The sequence below is a fragment of the Rana temporaria genome, chromosome 13, assembly GCF_905171775.1.
Source record: "Rana temporaria chromosome 13, aRanTem1.1, whole genome shotgun sequence".
Taxonomy (NCBI): domain Eukaryota; kingdom Metazoa; phylum Chordata; class Amphibia; order Anura; family Ranidae; genus Rana; species Rana temporaria.
In genome coordinates, this window is record NC_053501.1 from 73,124,673 (window position 1) to 73,147,381 (window position 22,709).

General features: G+C 45.3%; 1 protein-coding gene across 1 annotated transcript in view; it reads right to left on the bottom strand.

Moving 5' to 3' along the window:
• The window catches only part of RMDN3 (regulator of microtubule dynamics 3), a 97,657-nt gene extending 80,817 nt beyond the window's left edge, over positions 1-16,840 (bottom strand). Inside the window, exons 1-4 of the mRNA XM_040333578.1 lie at positions 16,733-16,840; positions 10,837-11,038; positions 10,564-10,729; positions 8,290-8,433 (exon numbers count right to left, since the gene is read on the bottom strand). Of these exons, the coding sequence (XP_040189512.1) occupies positions 8,290-8,433; positions 10,564-10,729; positions 10,837-11,029 (503 nt within the window). The 5' untranslated portion in view covers positions 11,030-11,038; positions 16,733-16,840. The remainder of the gene's footprint in view (positions 1-8,289; positions 8,434-10,563; positions 10,730-10,836; positions 11,039-16,732) is intronic.
• Between the last annotated feature and the right edge of the window lie 5,869 nt (positions 16,841-22,709).

Below are 22,709 nucleotides of genomic sequence, written 5' to 3' on the forward strand. Positions count from 1 at the left end.
TTACGCTGCGTATTAATAGATACGCCGGCGTAATTCTTCTGTGGATCTGGCCCTATATATAACACACACATACATATACATATATATATACATACATATATATATATATATATATATATATATATATATCACTTTTTTACCCTGAAAATGGAGGGTAAACTGTGCCTGCGTGTTATACGCAGGGGGCTATGGAAAGTTAGGGTGCGTGTTATATGCCGATAAATACGGTATATATATATATATATATATATATATATATATATATATATATATATATATATATATATATATATATACACACACACACACACACACACACACATATACACACACACATATACACACACACATATACACACACACATATACACACACACACACATATACACACACACATATACACACACACATATACACACACACATATACACACACACACACACTAGGAGCGTATCAAATGATAAAGTCAGGTGAAGTTTGAATCCTGATGATACATTTTGCTGCTGACTTTTGTATTTGCACGTTCTCTATGATGGAACGATCGATCACATAGACATGTGTGGCCACTGTAATAAAGCGATGGCGTCTTAGCACTCTTGACCAATCCTGAGCCTGTAGACGGAGACAAAGCTCACAGACGCTCCTAGAACAGGCTGGGGTCCTGAGTGTTTCCAATGAGCTGCCGTCCCCATTCCCCCCCCCCCCCCGTGATTAGGATGTTTGTAATAAAAGGAAGTAACCCCAGAATGCAGAGCGGGCAGTAACAGCCAATCGGCGGCCGCAGCTGCAGACTTCCGCCACTGGGGGTATAAAAAAAAAAAAAAAAAATCAGCAAACAGCGGCCGTGATAGCCGTTTAGAATAGATGGTGGGCGGCCGGGGGGGTATTTCCCCCCAACACGCCCCTGCCTCTGATCCCTCACAATCGGCCTGTTTTCACGGCAGACATCTAGTCATAAACCTCCATTATCCAGGGAATGGCTCTGTGGTAAGTAGTTGTAAACAGCAGTTATATAGACATCAATCTGGGGTTGTAACGGATAGTGAAATAGAAAGTTAAATACAAAATGAACTTATTACGGGCTACTCCCCTATTAAGAGATCAAGGGGAATAGCAATAGGATTCGACAGTAATACACCATGGGCTAGATTCAGTTAGCCGGGCGCAATGTTACGGTGGCGTAGCGTATCGTATTTACGCTACGCCGCCGTAAATCAGAGAGGCAAGTGCCGTATTCACAAAGCACTTGCCTCCTAAGTTACGGCGGAGTAGCGTAAATGGGGCCGGCGTAAGCGCGCCTAATTCAAATGAGTATGAGGGGGGCGTGTTTTATGTAAATGGATGGTGACCCGACGTGATTGACGTTTTTTACGAACGGCGCATGCGCCGTCAGTGTACATATCCCAGTGTGCATTGCTCCAAAGTACGCAGCAAGGACGTATTGGTTTCGACGTGAACGTAAATTACGTCCAGCCCTATTCGCGAACGACTTACTCAAACGACGTAAAAAATTTGACGCGGGAACGACGTCCATACTTAACATTGCGTACACCTCATAGAAGCAGGAGCAACGTTACGCCGGAAAAGCCTTACGCAAACAACGTAAAAAATTCCACCGGGCGCACGTACGTTTGTGAATCGGCGTATCTAGGTCATTTGAATATTCTACGCCGAAATCTACGGAAGCGCCCCTAGTGCCCAGCGTAAAATTGCACACAATTATACGCCGGCGTATTCAAGTTACGTCGGCGGAGGAAGCCTATTTTTTCAACGTATCTGATTTAAAATTACGGCGGCATATCTGGAGATATGCCGCCGTATGTTGTTGCTGAATCTAGCCCCATATGTTTTGAAAGCAAGAGAGTCAGACCCAGAAGGTCTATACTTGCCGTATTTATCGGCATATAACACACACACTTTTTCTCCCTGAAAATCCGGTGCAAATTTTAAGTGCGTGTTATACGCCAATACTTGCATTTGGACTGCCTCGGAGGGAACAGGGACGAGCGCCATCAGATTACATAGAGCGAAAATCTCCTATTTACTTAGTGGCAGCTGTAATACATAGTCCCAGGACTTCGTATTAAAGAGACCGCCAAGTAAACAGGAGAATCTCGCTCTATGTAATGTGACAGTGCTCGTCCCGCCCCCTCCCTTTCGAGGCAGGAGTAATCTGGCATGAGGTTGCAGATGGGCAATGGTGAGGCTGCAGATGGACACCGATCAGGGGGCAATGGTGAGGCTGCAGATGGACACCGATCAGGGGGCAATGGTGAGGCTGCAGATGGACACCGATCAGGGGGCAATGGTGAGGCTGCATTGTGATGGGCACTGACCTTTAATTTTGTTTCAAAGTTCTTTATTTAAAATTTAAAAATTTAAGAGATAGTGGATAGATTCCGGGACTACTATGCAGACTTGTACAGCTCTTAACAGGAGGAAATGAGGGAAGAAATGGACAACTTTTTACAAAAATGTATTATTCCCTCGCTCTCCGAGATAGATAGGAAGGAATTAGATAAGCCGATTACACTGGAAGAAATCCAATTAACAGTAAAAGAGATGGCGGGACAAAAATCCCTGGGGCCAGATGGCCCCCCGGCCAAGACTTATGAGTATTTTGGGAAGGAGTTGCTCCCGGAACTTATAAGAGTTCTAAACTGGTCTGCGATGAAGGGAGAACTTCCCTCATCTATGATGGAATCGACTATAGTAATTCATAAAGAGGGAAAAGACCCACTTAATAGGCCATTTTCTAGAAGACCACAGACTAGTTATAAAGGAGCCTGCCGAGTGGCTACAATAGAAATTTAGCTGCGGCACCGCCCACCCCCCCTGTCCCTTGTCTGTCTGTCATGTTGTGGAAAGGGGTGGCGGGTGGGCAGTACTGCCGCTCAATTTCTATTGTAGCCACTCGGCAGGCTTCCTTCTTGTTTATAACTCGTCTTCTGGAAAATGGTTGCCTCTAATTTGTTCCCCCTCAGCCTTCAGTAATGGCGAAGGAGACACTGCTGCTGGGATATAGAAGGGCTCTAATGGGGGGGGGGGGGGACACCTGAGATGTAAGGAAGCACTCCACTGGCTGGGGAAAGTGACACCTGAGATGTAAGGAAGCACTCCACTGGCTGGGGACAGGGGCACAATTTTTTTCTTTTTTAAAAATAACAAACATGTTATACTTACCTCCACTGTGGAGCTCGTTTTGCACAGAGTTGCCCCCGAAACCTGGTCTGGGGTCCCTCGGCGGCTGCCTCGCATCCTCCTCACAAGAACTAACCCCCTTCATACGAGGTCTCTCGCATATGGGTTAGTTCTTGCGGGCGCGCTCCTGTGATACAGTCGGCGGCTATAGCCGACTGTATCACTTGGCCCCTGTGTGTGTGGGCGGCATTGAAGGACCCGGCCTTGGGGCGGCACAGGGAGTAAATACGGACCTACCCAGAAGATGTCTCATCTGTTTTTATTAAACAGTGCTTATCATACCCCGTACAAGCTTTTCCGGTTTGGTCACAAGCCCGGATGCCAGCTGCCCCAGATGCAGAAGAAATGAAGGGGACATGATTCACGTGTTTTGGAGATGTCCAAAATTATTTCGATATTGGGAGGGAAGTAGTGGGAATCATTGACCAGATTTTTTAAGTCAATATGGAACTGGAACCAATGCAATGTATTAATGGGTAAAGGGAGAGGGAAAAATTGGAAATAACCAGCTTGTAATTTTGAGATGCCTATTCCAGGCAAGGAGGCCGATTGCACAGAGATGGAAAACAGCTCTCCCACCGACCAGTAAAAAATGAAAACAAAAGTATGAAAGCAATAATACTGAAGAAAAGAGTTACGTACATCAGACAAGGTACTCTGAAAAAAATCTGGAGACAGTGGTGGGAAAAAAGTAATATCCAAATATAATGAATAGTTGGGGAAGAGATGAAGAGAAGATTTAAGGAAACAAAAGGTTAAGCGGGGACGATAGAGGAATGAAAGCAGATGGATATGAAGGTGGGATAAATGTGCTTGACAGGGGAGGGAAGCATAGCTGGAGGGAAGACAAGGGAACGATTGATGGGCGGAATAGTCCAATTATAAAGGATGGGGAACTACAATTGTTCTAATGATATATTACGATTATTGTTTTTGTATGCTCCAGAGGAGGGTGGGAAGGGGTATGGGAATGTATATTGTAAAATGAATTAATAAAAAAATGAAGCATAAAAAAATTGTTTTTTTTCCCTGAAACTTCCCTCTTAAAATGAAAGTGCGTGTTATATGTTGATAATTACGGTATTTATTAAAGTATCCTTTCTTAATGGGGTTGTAAAGGTAAAAGTTTTTTTACCTTAATGCATCCTATGCACTAAGGTAAAAAAACATCTGACAGCATTGACCCCTCCCCCCCCGAGCCCCAGTTTTACTTACCTCACCGTTTGAAAGTCCCGGGCGCGTGCTTGTCATCTTCTTCGGTTCCCAGCCTGGCCATTGATTGGCTAGGCTGGGCGGATTGATAGCAGCGCAGCCATTGGATGATGCGGCGCGCCGGGGGGCGGGGCCAAGTGATACAGTCGGCCGCCAATGTATCACAGGAGCGCGCTCGCAAAAGCTTTCCACCATGCGAGGGAGCTCGTATGAACGTGGAAAGTTTTTGCGAGGAGGAGCCGAGACAGCCGCCGAGGGACCCCAGAAGACCAGATTTGGGGACACTCTGTGCAAAACGAACTGCACAGCGGAGGTAAGTATAACATGTTTGTTATTTAAAAAAAAAAAAAAATTCTGCCTTCAGTGTCCCTTTAATACTGACTGCACACTGGTAAATGTATACTGCCCTAATAGACGACCTTTACTTTTCTTGACAAGGTTTCTCAAAGAGGAACTGCCGTCTGCTCACATAATTTGTAATAAAAAAAATCTTTGCCAGTCTGAAGCTTCCCTCCAACCACTTTGCATATTATTTTATATATACTGAGATTCTGTATTTGCCAAACATGCTGCAGAAATCTCCCTCCACTAAGGCTCTGTTCACACCTAGGCGTATATACGCCTGAAGCGCGACGCTGCAGCAGCCCCTAAGACGCTGGAGGGATGATTTTACATTGCCCTCTATGGGCAATGTAAAAACAAGTCCCGGACCTTTTTTTCAGGCGGCTTTCGGCGTTTGGCATAGGAGATGTGGACCTGGGGGTAAGCTGCATTCACAATCGCGGCGTTTTGTCGCCGCAATTCGCGGGACAAAACGCCGCGATTAGGTACGCCAAGGTGTGAATGCAGTCTAAGTCTGGCTGCATCCATTTCAACTGTGGGCAACTGAAGCTGCTACCTGTTCACTTCCTGGATTTACACATACACACACCTCCAGCTCTCATTGGCCCTCTTACGACTCATCCCCCCCTCCAGAGAGAGAGAGAGAGAGAGAGAGAGAGAGAGAGAGAGAGAGAGAGAGAGAGAGAGAGAGAGAGAGAGAGAGAGAGAGAGAGAGAGAGAGAGAGGGGGGAAGAGAGAGAGGGGAAGAGAGAGAGAGCGCGCTCTGTTCATGAGGTCATAAGCCTAGGCTAATGACTAGATAAGAAACAGGAAGTGAGCAGAAGATTTAATAGATGTAAAGATAAAAAAATGACTGAAGGTCCGTTTTAATAAACTAGAGGGCTTCAGAGAAGGGAAATTAATATTGGCAGGAGACTTTGATTTTGTCTTTGATCCAACCTTGGATACTCAACCTATATCTTTATGATCAGAGGGAGAACAACTTGGGGCAATCAAACAGAAGCTACATCAATAACAGTTAATAGATGCATGAAGCATCTTATACATCAAAGGAAAATACTTTAGATATTATTTACAAGTACACTCTTCATATTCAAGAATAGATTACATTCTTTTAGACCATAAATTTTTAGAGGGGGATGTTAAAAATAGAAATAAAATCAATAACTCTCTCGGGCCATGTGGTTGTCCTTGATTTGAAGGACATGCCAGGCAGAGGACTTGGAGGTTAGACAAGTTCCTCTTACATAATCCTAGAATAGCTGGAGATGTAGAGACTGAGCTGAATCTATTTTTTAAAGGAAAATAATATAGGAAACATATCCCTGGCTGTACTTTGGGAGACCCACAAGGCATACATGAGAAGGAGGTTAATAGCAGAAGGTCAATTTGTGAGCTCAATCCACTGCAATAAGCGTATATTCATTGGTTTGCGCAAAAGTTATCAAAATAGGGGATAGATTTATGCATTTTTTTTTTTTATTATTATTATTATTATATTAGTAATGGCGGCAATCTGTGATTTTTATCGGGACTGCGACATTAAGGCGGACACATCGGACACTATTTTGGGACCATTGTCATTTATACAGCGACAGCCACTAATTACTGAAAAAAAAACTGCACGGAAGGGGTTAAACCATGGGTCTTCAAACTACGGCCCTCCAGTTGTTCAGGAACTACAATTCCCATAATGCCTAGTAATGTCTGTGAATGTCAGTGTGTTACAATGCCTCATGGGATGTGTAGTTCTGCAACAGCTGGAGGGCCATAGTTTTAGGATCCCTGGGTTAAACACTAGGGGGTGATCAAGGGTTTAAGTGTGTCCTAGGGAGTGATGGACTACCAGTGACATGACAGCGATCACTGCTCCCGATCACAGGGAGCAATAGATCTCGGTCCTGTCACTAGGCAGGATAGGGAAATGCCTTGTTTACATCTCCCCGTTCTGCCTCTCCACACCACAATCGCGGGCCGCCGGCGAACATAAAGTTTGTGGGACCTGTGAGCACACTCCCGAGGCACGCAGCGGCAAATTCAAAGGGACGTACAGGTACGCCCATTTGCCTGCCCGTGTCATTCTGCCGACGTATATCAGCGTGCAGCGGTTAATGAGAATCGTGCCCTAAATTTTGATACCAGGATGATAGCTGCAGCATATAACCAATCAATTGTTGCCCTATAGGCATAAATGTGGTTAATCAATAGCCACCTGAACAAGTGTAATGCCCCTTTCACACCAGTGGACCGTTTTTCAGGCGGAGCCGATCAGTCCACCCATTTTTCTCCATAGGGCGGCGGATGTAAAATGGATACGTGTCCGTTCATACCCACCTGCATCTGATCTGACCTGCAGTCTAGCAGTACTAGGCGAGGGCAAACCAAATAAAAAAATAAAACTATATTATTTTATCCTTAATTATTACTAAAATGGAACTCCAGAAAATTTTGACAGACAGTGAGGAAGGAGTAAAACCTCTGTTAGGCTTTTGTTGTCATCCACTGTATATTCGCAACTGGAAAGATTTTGCTTACCTCCTGTTGTGTCATCAGGGTGGAAAGAGAAGCAAGTCTTTCCCATGACGACATATAGTTAGTCAGGTTGAAAAAAAATAAAATAAAAAAAAGACTAGTTCAACTCAACCAAAAAAATAAAACAAAAAAAAGACATGGAGCCATAAAGCAGGGAAGTGCAAGCAAGTAGTGTTGGGAAGGGTTAGAACCACCGTCAAGTTTGTGTTGCTGCCTCTGTTCTCATTGTCAAAATGTTCTTTCTTCTTACAGCACCACCAAGTGGAAAGAAATCTGCCCATTGGGAGCCCAGACAAGAACAAACTTATAACTTTGACCCCTTTCACACTGAGGAGTTTTTTCAGGCGGTACAGCTCTAAAAAAATAGCGCCTAAATACCGCCTGAAAAACTCCTGCCCAACCTTCTCAATGTGAAAGCCTGAGGGCTTTCACACTGAGGCGATGCGCTGGCAGGAGAGAAAAAAAATCTTCTGCAAGCAGAATCTTTGGAGCAGTGAGAGGAGCGGCATGTATACCGCTCCTTCCCATTTAAAACAATGGGAAACTGCTGCAATATTGCCCGCAATGCACCTCTGCAGAGGCGCATTGTGGGCAGTATTAACCCTTTATCGGCCGAATCCGACGGTATAGCACCTCCACTGCCCCGTGTGAAAGGGGCCTAAAGCCCTAAACCTTTCCCACTCAGGAATTCTACTTTATGTGAACATAAATGGACAGATGATTGCTTTAAATTGTCCATTACAACTAATTAAAGCTACCCCTGTCATACTGGAAAAAGTTCCCTGTAATAGTGGTGCCATTGTATTCACCTCATTCACAATTTGTGATTTTCACTCACTTGCTCTGATGAAGAAAGTGGATTCCCCCTCACTTCTGTCACAGTGACAATGGTCCCCAGGCTAGATAGAGGGGTAAATCTCCCCAGTGGGTGGACAATGTGTCTGTACATACACTATATCCCACAAATGAAGGACGTCCCAGAACTAATGACATGTCACTTACCCCCCTTCACTCTCCACATCGGTATGTGTAGCCCCAGAACTAGTAGTAAAATAAATAGAACTGGAACCAGTAGAATCGGTCCTCTCTCTATGGGGGAAGACTCTCCGTCGCCGGATGGTCTTCTGGTTCTCTTCCAGGTACGACCTGCGGAAGAAATACAAAAGTTGACTTTCACTGTTGTGTATTTATTCTTCTGCCAATAATTTACACTGCATTTCATTATGGTAAAACAGTGGTCACATGCTGAATCAGTATTACAAAACAGAAAGCAACATAAAAATACATTTTAGAACAATCTTCATACATTACCTTAAAAAAGTGACAGTCTTTATAGTTGCATTGTTTGTTATTTATTATTTAGCTATGTTATTGTTTGTTATCACTTGCCGACTGAAACACACACACATTATATTATATATATATATATATATATATATATATATATATATATATATATATATATATATATATATATACACACACACATACACATATATACACACACACACACACACACATACATACATACATATACACACGTTGTGGCTTGCAAGTGGTTTACCGGGGTTATGTCTGAAGCTATCAGACATAACCCCAGTATTTGTTTTTCAGCCAACATTTGATTTTCTCATAAAAGCGTTCAGTGGCTAATTAGCTGCTGGGTCGCTTTCAGAAGCAGCAGGAGGGGTCGGCCTACCCCCCCCCCCCCCACCACCACCACCACCACCACCACCTCTCGCCTGTGTTTCTCGGGCATACCGCTTTCACCAGCAAGCCCACGAAACAATCCGAATGTTTGCGCAGCTGGTCTAATGTCTCTGATCACCTCTATGATCTTGGAGGACCTGAGAAACGTCATGATGTCACTTCTGATCTAGGGCTGAAGTTAACTAAAAGATACATTTTTTTCTCTTTTTTTTTACCTGCTTTTAAAGGCAAAAGAGAGATTTGGAATCTTATGCCGGACATCCCTCATTTCTACTATAATAGAGGTTTACATTCCTTGTAATAATAAGAAAGAAAAAAAAAAAAAAAAATAGGGGCAGTGTAAAAAAATAAAAAAGTTATGTAAAGCCCCCCTTCCGTCATGCTCGCACGCAGATGTAAACACATATGTAAACTATGTTTGCACCACACATGTGAGGTATTGCTGCGAATGTTAGAATGAGGGCAATAATATTAGTGCTAGACCGCCTCTGCAACTCTAAGCAGGTAGCCTGTAAAAATTTAAAAGCATCATCTATGGAGATTTTGAGGTATCTTAGTTTGTCGCTATTTTACAAGCATGCGCAGTTTTAAAGCGTGACAGGTTAGGTATCCATTTACTCGGTATAACATCATCTTTTATATGTTACTAAAACTTGGGCTATGTATTATGTTTTTTTTGTATTAGAATTCATTATAGGGTATTTTTTCCAGAAAAATAGTGACATAAAAAATTGCAACAATTGCTATTTTAGGGTCTCTGCTATAAAAATAATAGCCGACAATGTCAGCCTATTAGCAAGGCAGGGGGCGGGACGGCTGCAAATTGTGACCAAGAGCGAGAGACTCTTCATAATAACAAGTGGGCAATCGTCCAAATCCTTGGACCCACTGTCAGACCCTACACTGGTGCAGTGGGTCCTGGGTTCCTCCTGGTGCACAACAATGCCCAGCCTCATGTGGCGAGAGTATGCAGCCAGTTCATGGAGGATGAAGGAATTGATACCATTGAATGGCCCCACATTTTCCAATAGAACACCTCTGGGACATTATGTTCCGTTTCAAGAGTAATGGATTGTCTTTCAAATAAAATCCTTCACATCTCTTAGTAAAAAGCACCACACAAAGTACACGAAAACACTGACTAGACACAGAGGAGAACCCGGAGGAGGACACGAGGGACGGTCCGGGGGGGGGGGGGTATAAGCACCGATCTCTCTGTATAGCTTTCAATAAACGCAGCTGACAGCTGCAGGGGGGGGGGGGGGGGAGAGGAGGAGAAGAAAGCTGTCAGCTGCTTTATTGAAAGCTATACAGGGAGATTGGGGATTATAACTGCCCTGCTCATCTGTGAGGCTGCCCGGGTCCCCCCACTATGCTAAGGACGCTGGGCACGGTACAACAGAGCTGGCTGCAGGTATCGGATGAAGCATCAGAACATTTGCACGATTCCAAGTACTCGTGCAAATGCTCGTTATTGGTACCAATACTAGTACCCGATTTAAAATTCAAGAGCATTACTGATCGGAGACATCATAACTTTGTGTTCATGTGAAAGACAATACTCACCGAATTTCTCCTACAATATCTTCGGCTAACCCATGAAGACTGTTCCGCAAAGATTCAACCTCCTGCTTCACTTCTGTAATGCTGCCAAGAACATAGTCCAGGCGGTTCAACAACTCCATCTGTTCCCCATGAGATACAACCACCACATCTTCCCTTCCTGATAGCGCTAAAATTGAGCACAAAATACAATAATATAAATGACACAGCAATGTAATCTTTTTTGGTAGCTTTCAACCGTGATGTAAAGAAAAAAAGACAATATAAAATAGATACCTTGTGAATAATTTGATGACGTAGCGACATTATCACGCTCTGATAGTGTGCGTATACGATATCCATTTTGCTTTGAGAAAACCTTTTTCTTCTCCTTCCGATGTCTCTGATACACCAAGTAAACTACAACTCCAGAGGCGACACCAGCAATCAATCCAAGTCCAATTCGGTATGTAAAAAGAAGTTTATACATACTGTCTTCCTGAAAAGAAAATATAATGATTACAGTAGGACACAATTACATATAAGAGCCAGAAACAAATGCTGTACACCTCTCTTCGCTAGATGGTGCCAGATTACTACAGCAGGATAGATTTCATTTCTCCTTTGCTAAACTTTTCCACACTATGGCAATTCTTCAGCTGGGGGACCTCTGCCGGATACCTGCTGTAATACAGTCAGAGATGCTGACTTATGGTTAGTTCTGGGTTTTCCAGACACATAAATGTATCTAAAGCTCAAAATCTAACTGAAGAATGCTTCCTTTCAATATACCCGCTGGGTGCCTTCTTTTTGTTATTGTGTCTTTAAGAGTTTGCAACCTCACCTGGTGATCCTGACAGAAAGAGCCTTCAGCCCTCGTTTACATTGAATGAGGCTTTGAAATTGTGCAACTTTATCTGACATTGAACGATTTCAAAGCTGCAAGTCACAGTGCAACTTTGGGCGCGACTTTAACCACTTAAGGACCGGACCAATATGCTGCTAAATGACCCAAGGGGTTTTTACAATTCGGCACTGCGTCGCTTTAACAGACAATTGCGTGGTCGTGCGACGTGGCTCCCAAACATAATTGGCGTCCTTTTTTTCCCACAAATAGAGCTTTCGTTTGGTGGTATTTGATCACCTCTGCGGTTTTTATTTTTTGCGCTATAAACAAAAATAGAGCGACAATTTTGAAAAAAATTCAATATTTTTAACTTTTTGCTATAATAAATATCCCCCAAAAACATATATACAATTTTTTTTCCCCTCAGTTTAAGCCGATACGTATTCTTCTACCTATTTTTTGTAAAAAAAAAAAAAATCGCAATAAGCGTTTATCGATTGGTTTGCGCAAAAGTTATAGCGTTTACAAAATAGGGGATAGTTTTATTTATTTTTGTTACTACTAATGGCGGCGATCAGCGATTTTTTTCGTGACTGCGACATTATGGCGGACACTTCGGACAATTTTGACACATTTTTGGGACCATTGGCATTTTCACAGCAAAAAATGCATTTAAATTGCATTCTTTATTGTGAAAATGACAGTTGCAGTTTGGGAGTTAACCACAGGGGGCGCTGTAACATTTAGGGTTCACCTAGTGTGTGTTTACAACTGTAGGGGGGTGTGGCTGTAGGTCTGACGTCATCGATCGAGTCTCCCTATAAAAGGGATGACTCGATCGATGCAGCCGCCACAGTGAAGCACGGGGAAACCGTGTTTACATACGGCTCTTCCCGTTCTTCAGCTCCAGGGAGCGATCGCGAGGGGGCGGCTAGAAACGAATAGCCGCGCCCTCGTCCCGGATCGCTCCTGAAGCCACGGGAACCGCCGCATGTACGGGGGGGTTCCCGATCGGACCCACGTCTAGGCAGGCACGTACAGGTACGTTGATGTGCCTGTCCGTGCCATTCTGCCAGCGTAAATGTACATGCGGCGGTCCGGAAGTGGTTAAAGACATCTGTGCGGCTTCATGCACAAATGTCAATTCGAGCCGCACCCGAAATAACCAAAAGTAGTGCAGGAATTACTTTTTCAAATCAATTTGGCAGCGCAAGGTCAGCGTTGCATCAATTTGAACATGGCCATTGCCGACAATAGGGTGCAACTTGTCATGCGATTTGACAAGTCACTCCAATGTGAACAAGGGCTCAAAGGTCTGCGTGTATGAAACAGCTGCCAACTGCCATGTAAAAGTATCCTTCAAATAAGAATACATCTTCCCAATATAGATAACCAGGTTGAAATTAAAGTGATTGTAAAGCCTTTTTTTTTTGTTTGTTTTTTGTTAAAGCGGTTGTATACCCTTAAAAATAATAATAAAAAAAAAAACCTGCAAGGCCAAGGGATAATAAGCTAGTATGACTAGCAAACTAGCTCAATATCAATTACTTACCTTAGATCGAAGCCCCCGCAGCGGTCCTCGGACACGTCCTCTGTCGCCGCCATGATTCCCCGGAGCGACTTCCGGGTATCGCCGCTCCGGCTCTGTAACTGGCCGGAGCAGCGATGACAACACTCCCGTGCATGGATCGGTACGATCCCTGCGCATGCGCACATTTCTGGTAGGCTCCCATTCAAGAGTCGCCGTGCTCAGTGTGCCTGCGCTATTGTCTACGACGCACATGCGCCGTAGACATCGGCACGCGCTTTTCCGCAAATATCTCCTTAACCATGTAGGTTAACTACTTACCGACCAGCCATGGCAGGTCGGCTCCCCTGCGCGAGAGCCCGTAGCTATACGTCGGGCTCTCGAAGCGGCCGTGCGTGTGCATGGCGGGCGCGATCGCCACCGGGCACCCGCGATTGCTTGTTACAGAGCGAGGACCGGGAGCTGTGTGTGTAAACACACAGCTCCCGGTCCTGTCAGGGGAGAAATGCCTGACCATTTGTTCATACAATGTATGAACAGCGATCAGTAATTTCCCCTAGTGAGGCCACCCCCCCCTACAGTTAGAACACACCCAGGGAACATACTTAACCCCTTCCCCACCCCCTAGTGTTAACCCCTTCCCTGTTATTGGCATTTTTATAGTAATTAATGCATTTTTTTAGCACTGATCGATATAAAAATGACAATGGTCCTGAAAATGTGTCAAAAGTGTCCGCCATAATGTCGCAGTACCGGAAAAAAAAAAATCGCTGATCACCGCCATTACTAGTAAAAAAAGAAATAATAAAAAAGCCATGAAACTACCCCCTATTTTGTAAATGCTATAACGTTTGCGCAAACCAATCAATAAACGTTTATTGCGATTTTTTTTACGAAAAATATTTAGAAGAATATGTATCGGCCTAAACTGAGGAAAAAAAAATAGTATATATATATATATATATATATATATATATATATATATATATATATATATATATATATATTTTTTTTTTTTTTTTTTTTTTTTTGGGGGGGGATATTTATTATAGCAAAAAGTAAAAAAAATATTCTTTTTTCTAAATTGTCACAAGCTCTATTTGTGGGGAAAAAAAGGACGCACATTTTGTTTGGGAGCCACTTCGCACGACCGCGCAATTGTCAGTTAAAGCGACGCAGTGCCGAATTGCAAAAAGTGCTCTGGTCTTTGACCAGAAAAATGGTCCGGGGGTTAAATGGTTAAGGAGATATTGCAAGCACCTACAGGTAAGCCTTAATGTAGGCGTACCTGTAGGTGCAAGTATACCATGAGGGTATACAACCACTTTAAAAATAAAAACATGGTTATACTTACTTGCTGTTGCACAGAGCAGCCCAGATCCTCCTCTTCTCAGGTCCCTCTTCGGTGCTCCTGGTCCCTCCCTACCGTTGAGTACGCCCACAGCAAGCAGCTTGCTATGGGGGCACCAGAGCCGAGCCACAGCTCCCTGTGTCCATTCAGACATGAAGTGGTAGCCCAGCCCCACCCCCTTTCCCTCCTCATTGGCTGACTGACAGCAGCGGGAACCAATGGCACCAAACTGCTGTCTCAACCAATAATGAGTGGAATCCCGGGCAGCGGAGACATACCTGCAACAATCGCTGGATCTAGAGGGGCCTCTGTAAGTATTAGGGGGGCTTCTGCACACAGAAGGCAAAAAAAAAAAAAAAAAACACTTTCAGCCTTTCCAATCACTAATGTTCCTTACACACAGAACTGATGTAAAAACAGACAGGAAGTTCCTGTGCAAAAACACGAGTATGGCTGTATAGTGAGCGCATTTACACACATATATGCCTGCATTTGTGCTTAAAAAGTCTTCCAGAACGCCAATTATTCAAATACTATTAGGTAGATTCAGGTACATTGGATTAAATTTACGGCGGCGTAGCTTAGCGTGTTTAGGCTACGCCACCGTAAATTAGCTAGGCTAGTAATGATTCTCAATATACTTGCCTTCTAATATACGGCGGCGTAGCCTAAAGCGGGCGGGCGTATGGGCGCCAAATTCAAATGTGTGGAAGGGGGCGTGTTTAATGCTAATAAGGCTTGACGTTTTTTTGTTACTGCGCATGCGCCGGGCGCCTACATCTCCCAGTGTGCATTGCGGCTAAGTACGCCGTATGGGCCTATTGATTTCGACGTGGACGTAAACTACATAAATCCCGATTTGCGGACGACTTACGCAAACGACGTAAAAAATTTGAATCTCGCGGCGGGAACGGCGGCCATACTTTAACATTGCTATTCCATCTAATAGATGGAATAACTTTAGGCCTGCTAATGCCTTACGGAAACGGCGTAAATCGACTGCGGCGGCCGGGCGTACGTTCGTGAATCGGCGTATCAACTCATTTACATATTCTACGCCGACCACAATGGAAGCGCCACCTAGCGGCTATCCAAAATATTGCAATCTAAGATAGGACGGCGCATGTTTAAATGTATCTCTGTTTGAGCATACGCTTAAACATAGGTCGGCGTAGATTCTGAGTTAGGTCGGCTTATCTACTGATAAGTTGGGGAGGTGTGATTTATGTGTGTACACACGTGCACATTTTACCTTAATGCAGGGAATGCTTGCAAAATTGTGTGCAAATGCAGCAGGTTTTCATGAGCGCCAAATCACATGGTGATGAGGCGATAACGCAAGTCTGAAAAAAAGGGGGGGGGGGAGAGGAGTTAAGCCCCATACACACGATCAGAGAAAACTTACGAAAAATACCGCTTTCGAATCGATTGTACGATAATCGAATCATTAGTACAGAGCTTTTTAGAGCCAATCATGGCAGTTCATCTGCCAGATCGTACGATTTTCATTTAATCAGTACAGCCGTCGTTCAAAAATGCAATACAAATGCATTACAACACATGACGTCACTTGCGGATTTTTATTGTCGTACGATAATTTTGCTGACATTAGTAAACTTATCAGATTCGATCTGCGATTGTCTGATAATCTTATCGGTTCCCTGTATTTCTGTGGGTAGGACAGCCCACTGAAATGAATGTTCTGCCTACATGCAGAAAGCAGGGCACAGTGTGGGATCCTTGCCTTACTTTGCCGCGTTGTGATGTGCCCTCGTCCTGACCTCTGACCTCCTCCTGTCTAGGACATGCTGGGCACTGAGCTGTATTGGGAAGTGATAGAAAGGAGATCAATGAGATCAGGAGCTGTGATCAGCACAGGGAGATCAATGAGATCAGGAGCTGTGATCAGCACAGGGAGATCAATGAGATCAGGAGCTGTGATCAGCACAGGGAGATCAATGAGATCAGGAGCTGTGATCAGCACAGGGAGATCAATGAGATCAGCACAGGGAGATCAATGAGATCAGGAGCTGTGATCAGCACAGGGAGATCAATGAGATCAGGAGCTGTGATCAGCACAGGGAGATCAATGAGATCAGGAGCTGTGATCAGCACAGGGAGATCAATGAGATCAGGAGCTGTGATCAGCACAGGGAGATCAATGAGATCAGGAGCTGTGATCAGCACAGGGAGATCAATGAGATCAGGAGCTGTGATCAGCACAGGGAGATCACATTGCACTATAATGAGGATGAAGGATCAGAGTTCTCATAGAAATGTGTCCACACACACACACAGACTATCACGTGTCCAGGAGCACCAAGGACATGGTGTGACCCAGAGGCACAGAACATCTATGGAGCCCCCTTCCTATCATCAAGCCCAGTCACATGTGCACAAGGATGACACCTGACAGGTCACAGCCATGGACAGCACACCTGTACAATGACAGTTCTCCAGCACTAACCTATCCAACGCCTCCTCCGCCTCTTGCCTCCTCCTCGGCTGCTGTCCGAAGCTTGCGGAAGTGGAGATCAGAGAAGCCTGGGACACATGCCGGGGCACTGCGCATGCGCGGATGTCACTCTCTCTCAGGCTTCTGGTACACATGCCGGGGTACTGCGCGTGCGCGGATGTCACTCTCAGGCTACTAAGACACTTGCCGGTGATCTACGCATGCGCCGCACCCTCTTCTCGGTTGCGACTGCGGTCAGTGACCTGAAACTGATGGACTTTAGTAGTCAGAGATGTGTTAAAAAGAAACAGAGTGAGAAACGAAACTGAGCCCCGGCTTGTTGAAAACTCCAGAGGAGTAGCTGCAGTAATTAGGGCTGGAATAGACTTGGGGTTGGTGAGCTTTTTTAGCCCTCCAGTCCTTAAAGTGGAGGTTCATCCAAAAAATACATTTTTAAGATTACATTCAGCCGAGTTCTCCTAATGACAATCGGCTGTTTTTTTTTTTTTTTTCGTACATACCTTATTTTCACCACTGTTTCCGGGTATGTCTTCTGCGGGACTAGGCGTTCCTAATTGATTGACAGGCTTCCGACCGTCGCATACTGCGCGTCACGAGTTGCCAAAAGAAGCCAAACGTCGGTGCGCAGGCGCCGTATTGAGCCGCACCGACGTTCGGCTTCTTTCGGCAACTCGTGACGCGCTGTATGCGACGGTCGGAAGCCTGTCAATCAATTAGGAACGCCCAGTCCCGCAGAAGACATACATGGAAGCGGCGGTGAAAATAAGGTATGTACAAAAAAAAAAAAAAAAACAACCGATTGTCATTAGGACAACTCGGCTGAATGTAATGTTAAAAATTTATTTTTGGGTGAACCCCTGCTTTAAAGGAGAAGTCTACCCTAATAGTAAAATATCTACGTCTACAGACATCCACGATCTAACACTTATGCCCCACACACACGACCGGTTTTCCCGTCAGAAAAACTGCGATGAGAGCTTTTGGTCGGGAATTCCGTGTGTATGCTCCATCACAGTTTTCCGATGGGAAAACTGCGGGGGGAAAAAGAGAGCAGGTCTCTTTTTTCCTGCTGGGAAAAAAAACGTGCACGTTCGAAAACAATTAGATGCATGTTCGAAATTAAACTACATTTTATCGGCTCGTCGCAGTCTTTTATGTCACCGCGTTCTTGGCAGTCAAAAGTTCACCTGACTTTTATGTGACCGTGTTTATGCAAGGCAGGCTTGAGAGGAATTCCGTCGGGAAAACCTTTGTTTTTTTATCTGACGGGAAATCCGGTCGTGTGTAGCCCTGTAGAGAAGAAATCAGTATATATACCTTTTTTTGAAGCCGATCTGACCCGATCCCGCGGTGAGCCGCGGCTTTGTTGTGGAGGTGAGTGTAGAGGACACAGCCAACAACGGAAGCCCCATAGTAAGTCTATGGGTGACATCACTTCCCATTCATTTCACGGCCGCTGTCGTCTGTGTCCTCTGCAGAGCTTCTGCCGCTGGAGATCGGCTTCAAAAAAAGTATATATACTGATTTCTTCTTTACAGGGTTAGTGTTAGATTGTGGATGTCTGTAGATGCAGGGATGTCAGTGTTCGGGTGGACTCACACTTTAAACAGCAAACGGGTGTTCACATGCCGCGGTTACAATGCTCAGGGGAGGGCTGGCAGGGGGGGCAGGGTGGAAATCTCCCCCCAGGCTGGTGACACTATGCACAGCCACCGGCCACCACTACCAAATGCTGTTTTTGCAAAGCAGGAATATGCCTGCTGGAGCTCTGTTAACATAGGTCACGGCCGCTGCTCACCTCCCACTGTGCAGCCGTGCCTGTGTCAGCTCCGAGGTAGATGGCCCCAGAGCTGAGCTATGTCTCGTCTCACACATAGCTCAGCCTCAGCGCACACCAACGCTGACATCCCCTTCTCTCTCTGCACAGACACGAGGAGAGATAGAGCTCATCTGCTCCTCCTCCTTCTGAGTCTGCCCGCCCACACTCCCCGGGCATGTGTGGACAGGAAGTTTGAACCCAAAAAAGCATCAGACAGCCTGCCTGCGCCCCAGCCTCCATCCAGGTAAGCTCACCCTCTCTAGTCTCTCCTGCCTCCCAGTGTATAAAAAGGGTTGCTCTGTGGACTTTGTTAAAGGGGAGGGGGCAGGCTTTGGGTGAGCAGAGACCCTCTTTACACAATAGTCCACAGCATGCACCCTTAAATCAAGTTTCCCAGAACACCCCTTACATCTGATGTATATGGGTTCTGTGCGGAATTCTGATGTAAAGAGGGCCTCTGTGCGGACTCTGATGTAAGGGGGGCCTCTGTGCGGACTCTGATGTAAGGGGGGCCTCTGTGTGGACTCTGATGTAAGGGGGGCCTCTGTGTGGACTCTGATGTAAGGGGGGCCTCTGTGCGGACTCTTGTGATCATGAAAAATCTTAGACTGTTTTCCTCGATCCATCACTTTTCCACGCTCTATGGGCCACTTGACTGGACTTGTCCCCCAGGCCTAAGGCTGCCAGCCCTTCCCTGACAATGCTTCATGCCTATGGCAACAATTATTCCTCGTATACAGGGTTGGTGCAAGGATTTTCGACACCCTAGGCGAAACCTAATTTTGACATCCTCCTTGGCTCCACCCATGACTCCATCCCCTTTGCTCTGCCCATGTATACTCCATCTTTTTAATGAAGTGCTCATAAAATGCAGCCTCACCAGCTCCCATCAATGCAGCCTCACCAGCACCCATCAATGCAGCGTCACCAGCACCCATCAATGCAGCCTCACCAGCACCCATCAATGCAGCGTCACCAGCACCCATCAATGCAGCGTCACCAGCACCCATTAATGCAGCCTCTCCAGCGCCCATCAATGCATGTTTGCTTGCTTTCATTCATACAGGAATCAAGACACAGTCCTCCACTGCAGCTGTGTTTCTGAGACTATATACGAATGGAGTGGCAGCTGCCTGCTGATGCTGAGACTTAGTTTCTTGCTGCAGAGAGAAGAGAGTAGGAACACCAGTGCCCTAGGCAGCAGTGTGCCCTAGGCGGCTGCCTAGTGGTAGCACCGGCCCTGCTTGTATAAAGCGAATGGGGAAAGGCCACAAACGGCCCGCTAGCCGCATATACAATGCACATGGCATGGCAGCCCACTGGTGCCGCAATTATGGGGTTGATAAAACAGGTGACAAGGAGATGTCACATCGCTTCTTCATCACCATCTGTCAGACACTTCTGTAAAGCCACCTGACCCAGATCACTTTTCAGAAGAGCAGCGGTTTAGATACAAGTCTAAACTTAGCAGAACAGAGACCTCCAGGCTAAGGAATATACATGTCTAAAAAGATTTCAGTCTTTGGGTGACATTTTGTCAGGAAATATAATGGCTGTAGCCACACATATTATGATCAGATTGCACATTCTCTTGACAAGCTGTGACGGAGCAAAAATGTAGCATTTTGGTAGCACATTGCATCAGACTGAATGAATGACACTGCAGTGCATCAACACATGTAATGAACATTAGCGTGCATTGCAGTCATGTTACCGCGGCTTGTTGGACTTAAAATTTGCCACTGAATGTGATTTTGTCCTTGCTCATTGCAATTTGTAAAAATAAAAAAAAAAATTCTTACAAACACGGGGTCAGTTATGGGATGCTTTATGAATCCTGTTGTGGAAATTTTATGAAGATGTATTTAATATGTATTGTCATAGTGTCGCCCAGTTTTAGTACTCCCACAGCCCGCTCTAAAGAGCTAACTGGGGCAGACTGACGCTGGTTGAGTCCCATCTGGTAGTGGAAAACTTCCTGGGATTGGAGAGAGGTATTTGCAGAGTGGGAATATGTCCGCTGGAGAAGGGCCCCTGTGCGAAATTAACAGAACGATCGTCTGGGGAGATATGTTCACTCTGCAAGGACATTATCAGTTATAGGCGGATGTAAGCTCTTGTCTCTGCTGTGTCTGATCAGCACGGTTGGGATTCGTAGCATACATCTGCAGATAGCCTACCATCCCCAGGAACGGTAGTATAATCCGGGTATGCGTTGTTCTCTGGAATAACGCAAAATAAGGATTCCTATCAGCGGTAATACAGGAGCTTATGAATTGTCATGGTCAGGGAGAACGTCCATGTTTTAAAGCCATGCGGCTTCTTTTGTTAAAAACATACATACACACTTTTCCTGCCCAGACACGCCCATAAGACCTTAGCCATTATTCATGTTGTTGTTTGTATTGACTAATCCTGTTGGAAGGATTTCCTGTTAGGTAATTTCCTTTGTGGAGGTCACATCCTGTGATGTCACTTCCCATGGAGGAGGCAATTGGCTGCTGGAGCCATCACTTCTTGTTTTGTGAATGCTTTTGTCATGTACAAATACAAAAGCAGAGCAGACTGGTCACTGGGCAGTGCTGCTGACAAAGTTGAGACGTAAGCTATGGTGATGTCTGTTTATTAGGGTATATACGAGAAATAGAATGATGGGTAAGATCAGGGCCGACGCTAGCGCAAGGCAACATGGGCACTTGTCTTACGGCGCAAGCGCCGGCCCTGGGAGCAGGGCGGAAAATTGTCAAACTTTTCACGTGAGGAGTGGAGGACTGAGCCTGGACAGAGAGACTTTGCAATTAGGGAACCGGGAACCCAAAAACCAGGCCCAGGCAGCAGCACACTGCAGCAACAGGTGAGGCCAGCCATGTATGTTGTTGCATTGTATCATCATGTTGTGAACCAGGTTCTAACTGCCAGACAGTGCCAAGCAGCCAAAATGTATAGTACTTGCTCAACATGGATTAAATAAATTCGAATTATGCATAGCCATAGATATCATAAATAAAGTGATTTGTGCAAGTAGTACCTGCTGTTGCACAAATCACTTTATTATTATCTATGGCTATACATAATTCTAATTTATTTAATCCATATTGAGCAAGTACTATATTTGATTGGCTGCTTGCATCTGTTTGGTCATGTGCCTGGCACATGACTTAGGCTACTTTCACACTGGGGCGCTATTTTAGCAGCATTTTACTGTCGTTTTTGCGGCGCTATTCGGCCACTAGCGGGGTGCCTCAAAGACTTTTTTTGAGCATCCTGCCAGCACACTGCTAGAGGCCCAAAAGGGTTAAAACCGGCCGCAAAGCTCCCCAAAGCACCGCTGCAGCGACGCTTTGCTGGCGATTCAGTGGCACTGCCCATTAATTTCAATGGGCAGGGGCGCTTTAGAAGCAGTGTGTACACCGTTCCTACAGCGCCTCAAAGATGCAGCTACTAGGACTTTTTTGAGCATCCTGCCAGCGCACTGCTCCAGTGTGAAAGCTCTCTGGCTTTCGCATTGGAGTGAAAAAAGAGGCTCTTTCAGTGCGTGCATGCGTGCCGGGGGGGGGGGGGGGGGCGTCAAAATGCACCTTCGCCTGAGTTGGAAAAATCCTTGCACCGGCCCTGGGTGAGTGAGTGAGAAACTTGTAAAGCGCAACACATGCAAACTGAATCGCCTCTGGGCGCTGTTCCATTTCATGGGTAAGGAAACCCCTTGACCTCAAAAGAGATGGGTTTTAATCTTTCTCCTGAAGGCCAAGTGGTCGGACTCTAGTCGGATGGTAGTTGGTAGCGCATTCCACAGCCGAGGTCCCTGGACTGCAAATCTTCGATCTCCTTTGGACTTGTATCTGGCTTTGGGTATTTGGAGTAGGTTTTGATTTGTGGATCGCAGAATGCGATTTGGGTTATGGGCTTTTATTTTTTCGCATAGATATTGGGGGTAAGATGCATTATATCAGTAGACCAAATGTGTGCTTATTAGCACAGGAGAAATGGTGTGCGCATAGCGCAACTATCTCAGTTATAAATAGTTTTGGGAGCCCAACTCACACCTGCCAAATTGGATAAAATGGGCTTAATAGCTGACCCCTTGTGTTATAGACATAAACAAGAAAGGGGTGACCTCGTCCACCTTCTCTGGAGATGCCCTAAATTACA